The following is a 17,864-nucleotide window of genomic DNA, read 5'->3' as shown; positions in this document are numbered from 1 at the left end:
ACAAAAGAAGCTGCTAGTTAGCAGAAAACTATGGCCTGGACTAGGAAAACTTACTTGGTCAGCAAGAGACATAAACTGGTGTGACAAAGACAATGCAGGCAGAACGTGTGAAGAACAAAGGTAGACTTAAATAACAGTGACTTGATTGGTGAAAACAGGTGCGTGACTCAAAACGTAAAACAGGTGCGTGACGTGACAGGTGAAAACTAATGAGTAACCATGGAAACAAACAAACAAGGAAGTGAAACCAGGAACTAAGAAAGTGTCCAAAAAACAGCACATGGCCAAAACAGAAACATGATAAACAGACATGACAGAACCCCCCCTTACGGACAGATCCCAGATGTCCAAAAACAAAAAACAGGATCAAGAGTCATGGGAGGGCGGGAGGGGGACATGGCGGTGGGTCGCCAGGCCAAGTGGCCCCGGATCCACCGAGGCATGGTCATGTGGCGGCGACGCGTCGACCGCCGCTGAACCTGACGAGGTGGGCGACCTGGGAATGGCCACATTCGTGGCCGACGAGGAGGTCGGCGCACCTGGCGTGGCGGACGCCCATGGAATGGCCACATCCTTGGCCGACGAGGAGGTGGGCACGTTGTTGTGGCAGGCGGCGAAGCTTGGCGTGGTGCATCAGGCGGCGAAGCTTGGCGTGGGGGGTCTTGGTCTTGGTCCTGGCATGGGCGGTCTTGGCAGCTTGGGTCTTGGTCTTGGCGGCGTGGGTCTTGGTCTTGGCGGCGTGGGTCTTGGTCTTGGCGGCGTGGGTCTTGGCCTTGGCGGCGTGGGTCTTGGTCTTGGCAGCGTGGGTCTTGGTGTTGGCAGCGTGGGTCTTGGTGTTGGCAGCGTGGGTCTTGGTGTTGGCAGCGTGGGTCTTGGTGTTGGTCTTGGCAGTCTTGGTCTTGGTAGTCTTGGCAGTCTTGGTACTCTTGGTCTTGGTGGTCTTGGTCTTGGTCTTGGTCGTCTTGGTCTTGGCAGTCTTGGTCTTGGTGGTCTTGGCAGTCCTGGTCTTGGCAGTCTTGGTCTTGGTCTTGGCGTGGGTCTTGGTCTTGGCGTGGGTCTAGTACCGGAGCTTGGCAGCGTGGAGCCGGAACCGGAGCTTGGCAGCGTGGGGCCGGAACCGGAGCTTTGCAGCGTGGGGCCGGAACCGGAGCTTGGCAGCGTGGGGCCAGAACCGGAGCTTGGCAGCGTGGAGCAGGAACTTGGCAGCGTGGAGCCGGAACCGGAGCTTGGCAGCGTGGGGCCGGAACCGGAGCTTGGCAGCATGGAGCAGGAACTTGGCAGCGTGGAGCCGGAACCGGAGCTTGGCAGCGTGGGGCCGGAACCGGAGCTTGGCAGCGTGGAGCAGGAACTTGGCAGCGTGGAGCCGGAACCGGAGCTTGGCAGCGTGGAGCCGGAACCGGAGCTTGGCAGCGTGGAGCTGGAACTTGGCAGCGTGGAGCCGGTACCGGAGCTTGGCCGCGTGGAGCCGGTACCGGAGCTTGGCCGCATGGAACTTGACGTGGTGCAGGTGGCCTAGCTGGGGGCTGTGGCTTGGCATGGTGACGGACTGGTGGTGGCGGCCGGGATGGATGTTGCTGCCTGGTTGGGTGCAGCTGAGCCACCCCACCAACACAGCTCCTGGTCCCAGCCCCCCCCTCAAGGAGCGGATACCAGACGCGCTCCCCGTCTGTAACCGTTTTTTGGGGTGGGTGGAGGGAGGTCAGAAGGGGGGCAGAATCCTCCCCATTAAATTGTCCACAATGTCTATTCACCACCCCCACTTTAGACTGGGTCTGAAAAAATCTAAATTTTGAAAAAAATTTCTCAAAAGGATTATTTTTTGAAAGAAAGTCCTTAGTGGGCGGCTGACAGAGGGCGTAAATGGAATCTAAAAAAAAATCTTGGTCTCTGACGTCATCACCAGTGGGCGGGATGACGTCATCAGCGCGGGTCATCAGCGCGGGTCATCAGCGCAAGTCTCCTGCGGCGGCGAGGAAGACAGGGCTGGTTGGGGAAACTTGTTGTCCGGAGGAGGATCCTGGGGAACGACGCGCCATGCTGGCGAAAAGAAGCCTTTCTGGCTGGCCTCCATCTTCGCCAGCGCGTCTCCATCACCTCGTCATGGCCCGTCTGCGGAAGAACGTCTGCTGCCTGCATTCTGTCAAAACAGGGGGGGTCGCAGCTTGCTGCGGGGTTCTTCCAACGCAAAAAACGGCTCCGGACGACAGCGTGAAGGTGAGTTTGGATTTATTAACATAAATCACTCAAACTATCACAAACACAAAAATTAAAGCAAAAAGGCAAGCGTGCCTAAAACACAAAAGAAGCTGCTAGTTAGCAGAAAACTATGGCCTGGACTAGGAAAACTTACTTGGTCAGCAAGAGACATAAACTGGTGTGACAAAGACAATGCAGGCAGAACGAGTGAAGAACAAAGGTAGACTTAAATAACAGTGACTTGATTGGTGAAAACAGGTGCGTGACTCAAAACGTAAAACAGGCGCGTGACGTGACAGGTGAAAACTAATGAGTAACCATGGAAACAAACAAACAAGGAAGTGAAACCAGGAACTAAGAAAGTGTCCAAAAAACAGCACATGGCCAAAACAGAAACATGATAAACAGACATGACAAATAGAGTATATATATGTCTTGTGTTTATTTACTGTTTTAGTCATTCCCAGCTGAATATCAGGTCCCACCCGCCTCTCACAGCATCTTCCCTATCTGAATCGCTTCCACTGCCCTCTAATCCTTCACTCTCTCTTTCCTCATCCACGAATCTTTCATCCTCGCTCAAATTAATGGGGTAATCGTCGCTTTCTCGTTCCGAATCGCTCTCGCTGCTGGTGGCCATGATTGTAAACAATGTGCAGATGTGAGGAGCTCCACAACCTGTGACGTCACGCTACTTCCAGTACAGGCAAGGCTTTTTTATCAGCGACCAAAAGTTGCGAACTTTATCGTCGATGTTCTCTTCTAAATCCTTTCAGCAAAAATATGGCAATATCGCAAAATGATCAAGTATGACACATAGAATGGACCTGCTATCCCCGTTTAAATAAGAACATTTCATTTCAGTAGGCCTTTAATGACTTATTAATGACTGATTCTGGTAGTTCGGCCATTTTATTGCGTTTAGACCTGACTGCTGCTTTTGACACAGTTGACCACACAATTCTTTTATCTCATTTGGAAGACTATGTGGATGTCAGGGGCACTGCTCTGAAGTGGTTCAGGTCTTACTTGTCAGGGAGAAGTTTCTGTGTAAAATTGGCGGACACAACCTCATCCACCGCCCCTCTTGACTGTGGAGTCCCCCAAGGATCATTTCTTGGGTCCATACTGTTTGCCCTTTATATCATTCCCCTTGGTACAACATTCAGAAAGCATGGCATTTTTATCATTTGTATGCAGATGACTGCCAAATATATTTGCCAATTTCAAAAAATGACTGTACCCCCCTGGGACCTCTATTTGAGTGCTGAAATGACGTCAAGGCTGAGTTGGCTCAGAATTTTTTTAAACTAAATGAGGAAAAAACAGGTTATGCTGCTGGGCAACAGTAACCATCTGCTTGACTTGGACTTTCTTAGGAACTCTATATGTCCCACAGCCACCAGCCTCGGAGTCATTATAGACAATGGTTTTAAACAAATCAACGCTTTTGTTAAATCAAGTTTTTATTAATTTTGGCTTTTTTAGAGATTAAATATTTTCTATCTTTTAAACAATTTGAACAAGTCATGCACGGTTTTATCTCATCATGTCTGGACTACTGTAATTCACTTTACACTGGAAAAAGTCAAAATGCACTTCCACTCTTACGGTTAGTGCAGAACTCTGCGGCACGACTTTTAACTGGAACCAGAAAAAAGGGAGCACATCACACTGATTCTCGTTTCCCTGCTTTGGCTTTCTGTTCGTTTTAGAATTGATTTTAACATGTTACTGTTTGTTTTTAAAGCTTTGAATGGACCGGCCCCAAAGTAGATCACAGACCTCATCCAAATGTATGCTCTCGCTCGCTCGTTGAGGTTTGAGGGCCAGTTCCAACTTGTGGGGCCTAAAACGAGGCTTAAGATGAGAGGAGACAGGGCCTTCTCTATTGTTAGACCCTAAACTACGGAATGTTCTGCCCCTTTATGTCAGAATGGCCCCCACTGTTGAATGTTTTAAGTCTCGTCCTAAACCCTACTTTTATTTTCTGGCTTTTAAATCGGCGCGAGTCTTGTGGTCCTCTGTGTCTCTTATTGTTTTATTCTATTTTATTGGTTTGTATTTTAATGTTTTATTCTATTTTAATGGTTTGTATTTTATTGTTTTATTCTATTTTATTGATTTGTCTTTTATTGTTCTATCCTATTTTATTGATTAGTTTTTTACTTAAATGTTTCTTTTTATCTACAGCACTCTGGAAACAGTTTTGTTCTTAATAGTGCTATATAAATAACGGGGATTGGATCAGATTGGTGCTCCACTGTCAAGACTTGCATCCTTTGGTGTGCCATGTTGACGATTAGATGGCAAAATTAGTTTTAGTAGGTTAGTCTTGCACAATTTCCTGTTTCTTTTAGGGGAGACTCATAGAAGCTGTTTATCTTCTCCCCTGTCTCCTAGGTGATGACCTAGGTGTAGCTCACCTCCTTCCAAACACAAATAGATGAATGGACAATCACGGATCCTCTTTACAATCATTAAACACTTAACGGCAATTGCCAATGGCAGATGGGTGACTTGGCCCACACTACGCCAATGTTATCATTTGCAACTGAAAATAGCAAACCATATGTTATTGACATAAGTGTTTTCTACAAATTGTATTTTAAATTTAAAATGATGCAGATAATTTACTAAAGACTCCTGTAGATTGAGGGTTTATCATCTTCATGGGAGCACAAAGGAGCTCTGAGGGTTCCTGCTCTTATTGTCTCCCACGTAACTTGAACCCTACCGTGGACAATTAGGCTCGAGCCCCGAAAACTTGAAGCAACTTTATTCTCCTCTAATTGATGTCAAACTGTAAAGGGAACATGGGAACATTCCATCGTTCAGCATAAATCAAACTCCCACCACTATAAAGAGCTGTGTGGTTGCTACATATTTTAGACGGTATCTGTTTTTTGGTGAAAATTGCTATTTTGAATCCTTATAATTTTGTTAATTTTATCCATTTTTCGATTTTACGGAGATTTTCATTTTCATTTTCAGCATGTCACAAAGACTTCTGGTTGCTAAATGGCAGCCATTTAGCAATCATGTGGGACAATCAGATCATTTATAATATTTAACTGTCAGGGAAAAAAAGAATACCGTATTTCCTGGACTTTAGGGCGCACCGGATTATTATTATCATTATTATAAGGCGCATTAAAGGGGTCATATTATGATTTTTTTCTAAATTGACAACACTTCCTTGTGGTCTACATAACATGTTATGGTGGTTATTTGGTCAACATGTTGCATAGATTATGTTTTACAGATCATTTTCAAGTAGCTTTCTGAGCGTCTCTTCAGGATGCGCCGTTTTGTGGGCGGTCTTATTTACGTGGCTCACCTTCGACAGCGTCTTCTCCCTTTGTTGTAGCGGTGTAGCGTGCAAGGACGGGAGTGGAAGAAGTGTCAAAAGATGGAGCTAACTATTTTGATGACATTCGGACTTTACTTAAATCAATAACTGAGCAGCATCTCCTCATCCGTGGCTCACTAGTGCAGGGGTCGGCAACCCGCGGCTCTAGAGCCGCATGCGGCTCTTTAGCGCCGCCCTAGTGGCTCTCTGGAGCTTTTTAAAAAATGTATGAAAAATGGAAAAAGATAAGGGGAAAAAAAAAAGTTTTTGTTTTAATATGGTTTTCGTAGGAGGACAAACATGACGCAAACCTCCCTAATTGTTATAACACACTGTTTATATTAAACATGCTTCACTGATTTGAGTATTTGCCGAGCGCCGTTTTGTCCTACTAATTTTGGCGGTCCTTGAACTCACCGTATAGTTTGTTTACAAGTATAACTTTCTCCGACTTTCTAGGACGTGTTTTATGCCACTTCTTTTTCTGTCTCATTTTGTCCACCAAACTTTTAACGTTGTGCGTGAATGCACAAAGGTGAGTTTTGTTGATGTTATTGACTTGTGTGGAGTGCTAATCAGACATATTTGGTCACTGCATGACTGCAAGCTAATCGATGCTAACATGCTATTTAGGCTAGCTATATGTATATATTGCATCATTATGCCTCATTTGTAGCTATATTTGAGCTCATTTAGTTTCCTTTAAGTCATCTTAATTCAATTCATAACTCATGACACAATATGGCTTTTAATTTTTTGCGGCTCCAGACAGATTTGTTTTTGTATTTTTGCTCCAATATGGCTCTTTCAACATTTTGGGTTGCCGACCCCTGCACTAGTGCAACAACGCCGGAAATGTGTCCCGGGAAAAACCATCCGACCGGAACTCTTTAATAACTAAAGTTCCATGGGTGAATTATGTAAACTCACTACACTGGTAGTTTTTAGCGCTTACATAGCGATATATAAGTTAGAACTTTACACTACTTTATTTTAGAAATTGGAACAGGGGAGATTGAATGTCCCATAACAAGAAGATAGTGAAAAAGAAGAAGCTTATCGACTACGGCATCAACACGAACTACAGTGGCAGACGTGCGCACATTTTCAGGACTTATGCAGATCTCAAATACACATCAGCAGGTACCAGAAGGAAAGAAAAGTTGGTTTTGCATAATATTGTGAAACAAAACACCAGATAATATGTCTGCTAATGGGTGCCATTTTGCGGTCCTTATACACACACCATAGTGATACCTGTATATCTGACTACGGTAGCCGTAATGGGCCGACAATCCATCAAGCGGTGCGGCTTCAAAGTCATACTAAAACATTTTTAACAGAATTTTGAGTGCCGTGTGTAATGTTCTTTATTTTTAATGGAACATTTAAAGTTGTGGTGGTGTTTCCTGGCGTCATATTGCAGTCTACACATATCTCTTATGCGTGACTACCATCTACTGGTCACACTTATCATTACACCATGTACCAAATAAAATTGCTTCGAGGTTGGTACGCACAACCAGAATTATTCCATACATTCGGCGCACTGGGTTATAAGGCGCACTCTCGAGTTTTGAGAAAATTAAAGGATTTATAGTCCGAAAATACGGTATATAAATCGGTCATGTTCACAGCCAGTCAGTAGGTCGAGAGTTACAAGTGATTATAATGCAAATGATTTTGAATTATGATGATTGTACTGCTTTTAGACCACCTGGGGAAAAAGAATGGAACATATGCTGGTCAGTTACCAAATCATGGACAGAATATCATTTGGTTTTACTTCTGTTCAAAAACATCAGACAAGAAAAATACAACTGCAGAAATGATAGTGCTCCATATCTAAGATGTTTCACGACAGTATATGATAGGGAGGGGCACAGTAGGCCGGGAATTAGGGAGGCTGTAATTCTTTGCCCCACATATGTAATTTGGGAGTACTCCATGCTGTAATAAATAAGGGTAGCCTACTCTATGGGTTGATTGTGAATTCGCCCTCCTTCTGCTGTTTTACTGGAGAATTCCTAAGTGGGTTTAACTGGGCGAGCTAGCTGCTCGCAGTAAATTAGGTCACTGCTGAATTAAACAGTAGTGCTCCTGCTCTCATTGCTGCTTTACTGCTGAGGCAGAGAGGGCCAGCAGGTTAGAAATAGTCATGGCCATCTAGTCTGAATAAACAGCCGAGTTCAGGCGCAACGGGAATGTCGCCCGAGTGCTGTGAACCGGGAAAGGGTTTCAGTGGTATCAGAAAAGCATCCATTCTAGTAAGGAAAATTTATGCCAAGCATTACCAAAATAAATCATAAGTAAAAGCCATTTTTTTTTTTTTTTTTTTTTTTACATGTAGTTATTCTGTTCTGAAATGCACACCATCCATCTTTTCTCTCAGAAGGAGCAAGAGATATTGTAATGTGCCTATGCCCAACTCAATCCAGACTTCAGATGTAAAGTGCACTAAATTACGGTACAAATTACTTTGTGTGATCACAGCTTCGATATGGCTCTTAGAATGCATTGTGGCATCAGGGGCTCCTTTTTTTCATGGACCGCATTGGGGCTGTGTAACAATATGAACGTAAATTAGGGCTACAACCAACCATTATTTTAATAGTCGACTATTATCAGTAATTATCTTTTTGATGAGTCGACAAGTGACTCCATTATTGCTTTTATGTTCGGCTTTACACGTTTGGGTCCGCTACTTGATTTCAAATGGGTCACAATATGCAAAACTAACTTTTCTTACCTCTTGGCATCTGCTTTTATGCATTTGAAATCCCCAAACCCCAAACCATTGAGGCTGGGCGGAGATATATATAAAACACCTTCGCCTCTTTCCAATCGAGCCATTTTGAGACTATTGTGACATAATTTGCCATTATTACATCATCGGATATCTCCATACATAGTAAAGGCTTACCCTGAAAGCTTTGCGCGAGTCCACCATTTTTATTTAGTTATAGGCCAAACAAAAATACAGTGAAAAATTTGGAACGTAACCAAGCTTATGTCATTGTATTAAAAAGACTTGAGGCTGTAATCGTTGCCAAAGGTGCATCAACAAAGTATTGAGCAAAGGGTCGGAATAATTGTGGACATGTGATTCTTTAGTTTTGTGTTTCTAATACATTTGCAAAATAAAAAACAACTTTCCCCTGCGTGGCACCAGAGCCGCTAATGTTGGTTATAGAAACAATAACATGTTGTGTAAATGCTACTAAAAGAACAATGTTATCCTTGCTTTATAGTTTAGCAATATCTTAAGCCTGCCTTGGCGGTGGTGATGGTTAGGAAGACGATAGGCCACCGGGGTGTTTACATGTATGGCGCTCATGTATAGCCGTCGTGCTCCCGTGAAATATGAGTTCGGCCGACACGACCTCCCTTGCTTATTTTCATTAAAATACTGCCATTTCAGAGTTATTGGGTCTACTTTTCATTCTCGGTAACTCCGCTTATTGCTCCTGACTCACCATTTGTATTGTCCTTGCACGTCTTCTTCTGCAGTTGAGGCTGTGATTCCCCTGGAAGTTCTGGTGTGGGTTAGCTGTAGAGGAAAATAAAAGCACATTAAAATTGTATTAAATGACGCATCGACAATAACAAATATTTGTTGACTTTTTTTTATTGTCTAATACAGAGGTCGGTAACACGCAGCTTTCGAGCCACAAGTGGATCTTTAGTGCCACCCTGGAGCTTTTTCAAAAATGTATGAAAATGGAAAAAGATGAGGAAAAAAAATGCTTCACTGATCAGAGTATTTGGCACGCGCCATCCATCCATCCATTTTCTACCGCTTGTCCCTTTCGGGGTCGCGTTTTGTCCTAATTTCGGAAGACCTTGAACGCACCGAAGTTTGTTTGCATGTACAACTTTCCTTGAGGCTGCCACAGAAAGACATGTTTTATGCCACTCTTTCTTTGTCTCTAGTTGTCCATCAAATGTTTTATGCTGTGTGTGAATCCACAAAAGTGAGCTTTGTTGATGTTATTGACTTGTGTTTAGTGCTAATCAGACATATTTGGTCAATGCATGACTGCAAGCTAATCAATGCTAACATGCTATTTATGCTAGCTGTATGTACATAATGCATCATTATGACTCGTATTTCAGGTATATTTGAGGTCATTTTATTTGTAGTGTCCGTTTCCTTCAACTTGAACACACACATCTTTACCTTTGGCTATTCTAAGCCAGTAATTTCCAGGAGTTATCACACCCTCTGAAAAGCCTCAATTTTAGTAATGTTTTCCAATGTTGTAAAATTGTGTAGAATAAATATTACATTTCAACATTTCTGTCAACGAAGATTTGCATCAGCCTGCGACACATAGTCATTTTGATAGTAGACTAATATAGCTAACATAGACACTTACATCATGTGTTTCCTTCATTTTAACACTTATATAAGGCTTTACATTTTCTGCAGCCCCAGACAGATTTTTTTTTTTGTATTTTTGGTCCAATATGGCTCTTTTGACATTTTGGATTGCCGACCACTGGTCTAATATGTTGCAGCCCGAAAGTATATACTACCCATTACATTGCACATTTTTTGCTAACAAATTAGTAGGTAGCTTGTTTGTAATCAATAAAAAATAGTGACAAATAGCTACTTAAGTATATTTGATGATTTTAAAAGGTTTTGGTAACAAAACATTTGTACTTTGCATAGAAAAAAATACAATTGCAACTCAAATTAAAAGCAATAAAGCCTTTAGCAAGAATGTAAAGGTGCAATTGGGCTTTTGTAGGCCACACATGACAGGAAACTGTGATTGTGTAGTAGGGATTGTATTGTAGATAAATACAAGCTGATTGATTTTGTTTTGTAGGTCCACAAAAGTGAAAACACAACCGTAACCATACTATCTTTAAACGTATGCAAACAGGGAAAATAGCAGCGATTTCACAGAATGAATGAAAAAATGCTTGCCCACCCTTCCTTGGTAATTAGTCTGTGTAATTTTAGCATAACTCAGTCCAACAAATGGGCAAACTTGTAGAGTAATAAAAATATAACCTTAGGGAATGTAATCAAACATTCCTCAACATATGCATCCATCATCCTGCACCCAAGGAACACCTTGGGAGGAGCAGCACAATTGAGTTCCCCCCTTTACGAGGCTATAGTTCCTGTGGTTTCCAGTGTGCTGCAGTGGTCTCACTACTCAACCTGCTGCATTCAGGCAAGCACACTCAAGGACAGACACACTTTGAGGGCAGGGGAATTAATATTTGATATCCAGCTCTGCATCATGTGGTGAGACAGTCATACGAGTGGCAAATCCAGGAAAACCCCTCCCCTGCTGAAGTCCACCATGCAGAGAAGAGCTTTTAATGGATGGCAATGAAACAAGGAAAAAGCATATGATGTGCATTTAATTTCCATCCATCCATCATTTCCTACCGCTTGTCCCGTTCGGGGTCGCGGGGGTGCTGGAGCCTATGTCAGCTGCATTTCAATACTTCAAAATGTTTGAAAAACAGGATTTAGACTTAGACTTCCTTTTATTGTCATTCAAATTTTAACTTTACAGTACAGATAAGAACAACATTTTGTTGGATTAGCTTGTTGTAGTGCAGGATAAAAGAGCAATAAGGTGCAGATATAAATAAATAGATTACTGTACAGATAAATATATTGCACTTTTGCATATGCATCCATGTTTATGGATCTATGTTATATTGTCTTTATATGCCAGCGAGTTAATTCGTTTTTGGGGGGATTTGAGGGGATTATATACAGTATATTTAGCAAAGCAAGGCTTATTAGATAGAAAAAGTCTAAGGCAATATTTCTATTGAGTGCATTACCTGCTAGGTCATACTGAGTAAATATGTGTTCACAGGGCCGACTTAACCTAAGAAAGGGCCCTGGAGCTGAGGGGGTTTTGTTTCCCGAACCCCAAACCTCAACAATCCCACCGCCCAAAAACACAGTTTAAAAATAAAAAAAAAAATCATAATTTCAATCAACAGGACAGCAACAATGCAAAAATATTTTTAAAATAATTTTGTTCATGATTACAATTCCTTTGCGACGGGCTCATGCACGTCCGTGTGAGTGTAATAGAAGCCAGTGAGTTCAAGTAAAGAGCTAACAATCCGGGAGACTACCTGTGTTTTTAGCTCAATTGTAGTACACTAGTCTCTCATACAGATAATGTGGGTGCGAGCCCCGCTCGGAGCAGTAGGAAAGAACAACGCAGCTAGACACAACTGAGTTGTGATTGATGGCTATGAACACTAATCATTGCCCCAGATTGGGTGGGGCCACTAGGCTTCAGCCCAGGTAACCCCGGGCATTAAGGGGGCCTTGTGTGTTCATTAAAACAGATACTGGAGCTGTTTATATTCATATTACATGCACATGCCATTGTTTTCCCATGCAGCACCTTGTTAAGCAATGCAGAGATATTGATTTCACACAAACAAACTAAACAACGTTCGGTCGTGGACTCCTGTAAACACTGTCCAAGTTACACAGCAGCACTGTAAATATACTTTCGAATAAGTTGGGTTACGTAACAAGAGCAGAAATCCAATACTGTTTTGTGAGCTTTTCAAGTGCTTTCCAAAGGGCCTTAGGTTTTGGAAACGTAATCGGCATTGTGTTCCTCCCGAGGTACCGATTCAAACAGGCAGCAAGCGTTTGACTGGTTTTTACCAGACTGAAAGGCATGCTGGATTGATTTCACAGCGACCTGAAAAGGCTTTAAAGACAGCCGCCTTGCGGTGTGTGTGTGTGTGTGTGTGTGTGTGTGTGTGTGTGTGTGTGTGTGTGTGTGTGTGTGTGTGTGTGTGTGTGTGTGTGTGTGTGTGTGTGTGTGTGTGTGTGTGTGTGTGTGTGTGTGTGTGTGTGTGTAAGTGTGTTTGCAAAGCTTGGAGTAAATGTCAGGATTTTATTTTACAAAACACTTGATTGTGTCGATGAAAGATGTAGCAGTGACAAAACAGTCTATGAATGCATTTAATCGACTGTCATGGAACCACAAGGTGCTGAAACTAGCGCTCCAATCAGCTAAACAGTCTCAATAACTCCACGGCGACAGTTTCATGGATTTATTGAGGATTTTGTGAAACTGAATCAATACAAAAAGAATGCCATTGTGAGCAAACTACATTGATATAGACACATGCAAGTATATTAGCTCAATGCTAACAACACTTGCTTCAAAATGTAGCAAGAGCACGTATAAACTGTATAAGAAAGCTACTGCAGATACTAAATATAAGGCAATTAAGTCAGCATATGTTGTTTTGTCAATTGATTACACTTATAAACATTGCTTTAAAAGGTGGAAGACGCAAACCGCACGAGATGAGAACCATCAAAAACCAGACGACACAGCATTTTGCACTTCTAGTTCAGAGTACGCAGTAAAGAGAAATATCGAAACACGTTGTAAGTAAGTTAACTCGACCACGAGATAGAGCCAGAACACAAGCAATAATAACAAACCCAGAAACACATTTTGGGCCTAATACTCCCTGCCTGGGGTCTTTTAGGAGCCCAAATACTCAACTACTAAAATGAGTCCTTGACGACAGAAGAGAACGTCCTGAGCAACAAAAGTATCCTCTAGAATTGACACATCTACATTTATATAGGTGAGCAAGGTCGCAACTTGGAGCCTATGACAAAGCAGGTATGCCATTAGGTGACATATGCGTCCCTCTAGGTTCTGTGGGCGCACAGACCAAGAGCTATGAGTGAGCATCCTGCATAGAAAGTTCTGGATCTTTCTGTTTGGCAAGGATGTCTGGGTGATATCGACCTACTATTTCTTTGTTGTCTTGCTCTGTCTTCTGCTCACCTGTGATGTCAATTGGGTACCTTCATAGCAGTCTCCGATGACAACCCATCCCAGATCCATCTTCTGGGCGAATGGTGCATTGTCTGGATAATTGATCTGCTCGCAAACTTGATGTGCCCTATGGATGTCCCTGCCTAGTACGAGGAGTATGTTTGCATTGAGATCAAGGACAGGAATTTGGTTGCTAACATGTCTCAGATGAGCGTGATGGCGAGTTGACTTTAGGGTGGGGATCTTGGAATGGTTGTTTGGAATGTGTTTAGACTCCAAGAGTGTAGGGAGAGGAAAGCTTGGCTCTCTTTATTAATGAGCCAAAAAACAACAAACCGCTGCACTGTCCTGTATGCACTGCTCTGCCAACACATACACACACCCAGAAGTTATTTTGGTGCCCTCACAAATGATCTAAAATCACAAAAATCCTCAACTTTAACGACCATACTGCTACAGTAAAAAAAATGTTTAAAAAAAAAAAAAATTCACTTTAACTTGTCGTTAGCAAATTTTCAACTGACTGCAGCAGGGAGATTGGGCTTGTGTCCCGCTCGGGCCTTCTCCTCCGCTATGATATACAGTCGTGGTCAAAAGTTTACATACACTTGTAAAGAACATAATGTCATGGCTGTCTTGAGTTTCCAATCATTTCTACAACTCTTTTTTTTTTGTGATAGAGTGATTGGAGCACATACTTGTTGGTCACAAAAATCATTCATGAAGTTTGGTTCTTTTATGAATTCATTATTGGTCTACTGAAAATGTGACCAAATCTGCTGGGTCAAAAGTATACATACAGCAATGTTAATATTTGCTTACATGTCCTTTGGCAAGTTTCACTGCAATAAGGCGCTTTTGGTAGCCATCCATAAGCTTCTGGCAAGCTTCTGGTTGAATTTTTGACCACTCCTCTTGACAAAATTGGTGTAGTTTAGCTAAATTTGTTGGTTTTCTGACATGGACTTGTTTCTTCAGCATTGTCCACACATTTAAGTCAGGACTTTGGGAAGGCCATTCTAAAACCTTAATTCAAGCCTGATTTAGCCATTCCTTTACCACTTTTGACGTGTGTTTGGGGTCATTGTCCTGTTGGAACACCCAACTGGACCCAAGACCCAACCTCCGGGCTGAGGATTTTATGTTGTCCTGAAGAATTTGGAGGTAATCCTCCTTTTTCATTGTCCCATTTACTCTCTGTAAAGCACCAGTTCCATTGGCAGCAAAACAGGCCCAGAGCATAATACTACCACCACCATGCTTGGCGGTAGGCATGGTGTTCCTGGGATTAAAGGCCTCACCTTTTCTCCTCCAAACATATTGCTGGTAAGTCCACTTCAGCATATTTTCTAGAAAAGTTTGGTCTCAGCACAATTAAAACGTGCTATGTTGTTTCTTCCATACTTGCAAGTGCCTTTGATGTCCTCCTCGCAAATAGTCTGTTTTATAACTCTATAGCAATTCTCTGCTTCTTCCCATGCTGGTCTGTTGTCTTTTTGGGACTCGCATTGAGTTGGCAAAATGGACAAAACTTGTCAAATGTTGAAAAACGCAGAAAATACACACGCTGAAGCACAGAGAAGTGACACGTAGTGCACTGTACTACACAGCCAGTGATGTGTAGGGCTCGGTCTCCCCAAAATGGCTGCGCCTTGTGGCACAAAATGGATGCCGAAATTATTGGATGAATGACATGGTTCGCACACGGAGGCATATTTGGCTCGATCTATTGGTTCGTAAATCGAAAGGTTCACAAAAAGACTGTTTCACAAATTGAGGTTTCACTGTATACTTGAATTGTGTTTACCATTGTGTTTGTTCTTTGCAGTGGTGTAAAACTGTAAAGCAACATCCGTCCATCAATCCATTTTCTACCGCTTGTGTCTTTCTGGGTTGCGGGGAGTGCTGGAGTCTATCTCAGCTGCATATTGTGTTGAAATAGCTTCTAATATTCTGGTTCTGGCTTTGATTACGCCAGGCAATATGGTTATCTTCATACATGATTTTGACTGAAGGAGGACACTTACACACTTGGAGAGAATCTACTCCAACACAGAATTCACATTCAAACTAAACACAGAAAGGCTCAAGTGAACAAATGTGATTACTACAGTTGTTTTCCTCAAAATATAATATGGCCCATGCTGAAAATTGCGTGTGTGTCTCCGCCAGATGATGGTAAACTCTCGCTGGATGAGTTCCAGGCTTTCTTCTCTGATGGCACACTGAACGAGGAGGAGTTGGAGAAGCTGTTCCACACCATCGACTCTGATAACACCAGGTCAGCACAATTTCTGCATGCTGCATGCTGTCCCATTACCCTTCCTCCAACGTCCCTTGTTTGCCCGTGCTCGCACTGCACAGATACCTCTTTTATGTACTGTATTTTTTCTCGTATTGATACAGCACAGACACCTTTTTCCGCAACTTTTTAACTTGAACTCAAATTCTGTTTTTTTCCCGATAATGTAAGGTGGCACCTAATATTTAATCGAGCTGCACGCATGTTTGACAGCAACAACACGAGGTGGCTGATTGATTATACAACACTTATACATGTGGATGTGATCGTGCATAAGCATCCACCATGTAGAGGTACAAGTGTACAATACTTTAACGCTCAGTTGAGTCAAACGTTAAGGAAAAACCCCAAACTTCCACTGCCTGCTATGTTTAACAGCTTTTACATATCCAGTGCAAATCAGCGGTAAGCGTGCATTCATTTTCTACAGCAATTGTCCGTATAAAGCCTGGATTATGTTCTGGCGTTGACACGTCAGCACACATTATACAATCTTGCTCGTCCCCTTACAAAACCTCTACCGTAGCTAGCCATGCACCACCAAAATAAATCTGACCACGCAGTTAGTGTTGTACTGATACCAATATTTTGGTACCGGTACCAAAATGATTTTGATACTTTTCGGTACTTTTCTAAATAAAGGGGACCACAAAAAATTGCATTATTGGCTTTATTTTAACAAAAAATCTTACGGTACATTAAACATATGTTTCTTACTGCAAGTTTGTCCTTAAATAAAATAGTGAACATACAAGACAACTTAACGTGTCTTTTATTAGTAAATAAGCAAACAAATGCTCCTAATTTAGCTGCTGACATATGCAGTAACATATTGTGTCATTTTCCATTCTATTATTTTGTCAAAATTATTAAGGACAAGTGGTAGAAAATGAATTATTAATCTACTTGTTCATTTAATGTTAATATCTGCTTACTTTCTCTTTTAACATGTTCTATCTACACTTCTGGTAAAATGTAATAATCATTTATTCTTCTGTTGTTTGATACTTTACATTAGTTTTGGATGATACCACAAATTTGGGTATCAATCCGATACCAAGTCGTCACAGGATCATACATTGGTCATATTCAAAGTCTTCGTGTGTCCAGGGACATATTTCCTGAGTTTATAAACATAATATAAATTCCAAAAAAACCTGAAAGAAGATGTTGTGATGCCAAAAAATATCGACGTAATCATAGTAGTATCGACTAGATACGCTACTGTACTTGGTATCATTATGTTAGGGTAATGTTAGGATGTCAGGTGTAGATCCACCAATGGCGTTTGTTTACATTTTGACGCGGGTGAGCTACGGTGTGTAGTGAAGCATGTTTAGCTATTCCTATTACTTTATTTGTTGCCATGGAGGCGAGGATTAGTGATTTAGAAGTAGCTAAAACTGCCGACTGGGGCTGGACTTTAGCCATAGCTCTCGCCATGTCTTAAAGCACATCTTCCAGTGGGCGTTTCAGTGTTGTAACTTCACTTTATCGTTAGTTTTTAAGCCAAAAATGGTGCATTCTCCCCTTTCTGTCTACACACTGTGTCTGCTTGTAAGTACTCAGTGATTGTGCACTGCGGAACATACTCCTGTTCAATGTTCCCTCTAATTTTTCATGTGTGTGAGCAAACGCACAAACACCCCGAGCACTCAGTGGAATACAGACGTGCACACTGTGGTCATACCAGCAGCACATTTGTCTCAAACCTGACATAACAATTTAAATGTCTTTTTATTATAATCAAGTGACAGTAGTCAATTTCAAGAGATTATTTTTTAATATATGTGATTTGGCCCACTTAGATATTGTTTTTTTTTTTAAATCAGCTATGCACTATAGTATTTTATGCTTGGGTGGGGGTCCTGCTTTGGAAAGATTGTGTACCCCTTTCAGAGATCACATTCAATTCCCCTTAAAACATTCACATGTTGCATGAGATTAAGTGTTTCTTAACTTTCTGTCCGTAAAATAAATATTTTTATTAGAAATTATGTAGTCCTGTAACATAATTTCATGATTAATATCCAAAAAATAACATTCTTAACAAATGACAGTAGAATAAGCACACAGGAGTCATAGTAAAACAACCTGAAATTTACATATTACCTGTAGTGTTGGAGTTGTCCAACTTTTTGTGTGGCCATAAACGCACCAGTGGCTAATTGCCATAGTGTATGTGTTGGTGCAGGTGAGA

General features: G+C 41.9%; 1 protein-coding gene across 3 annotated transcripts in view; it reads left to right on the top strand.

Annotated features, from left to right (window-relative positions):
* The window catches only part of LOC133641614 (N-terminal EF-hand calcium-binding protein 2-like), a 326,968-nt gene that overhangs the window by 139,061 nt on the left and 170,043 nt on the right, over positions 1-17,864 (top strand). For all 3 annotated transcript variants that reach the window (XM_062035465.1, XM_062035464.1, XM_062035466.1), the window contains exon 3: positions 15,535-15,643. In XM_062035465.1, the coding sequence (XP_061891449.1) occupies positions 15,535-15,643 (109 nt within the window). The remainder of the gene's footprint in view (positions 1-15,534; positions 15,644-17,864) is intronic.

This window comes from Entelurus aequoreus, linkage group LG24, assembly GCF_033978785.1.
Source record: "Entelurus aequoreus isolate RoL-2023_Sb linkage group LG24, RoL_Eaeq_v1.1, whole genome shotgun sequence".
NCBI classification, from domain to species: domain Eukaryota; kingdom Metazoa; phylum Chordata; class Actinopteri; order Syngnathiformes; family Syngnathidae; genus Entelurus; species Entelurus aequoreus.
The sequence above is the reverse complement of the archived record's forward strand: the minus strand, read 5'-3'. Positions and strand labels throughout refer to the sequence as shown.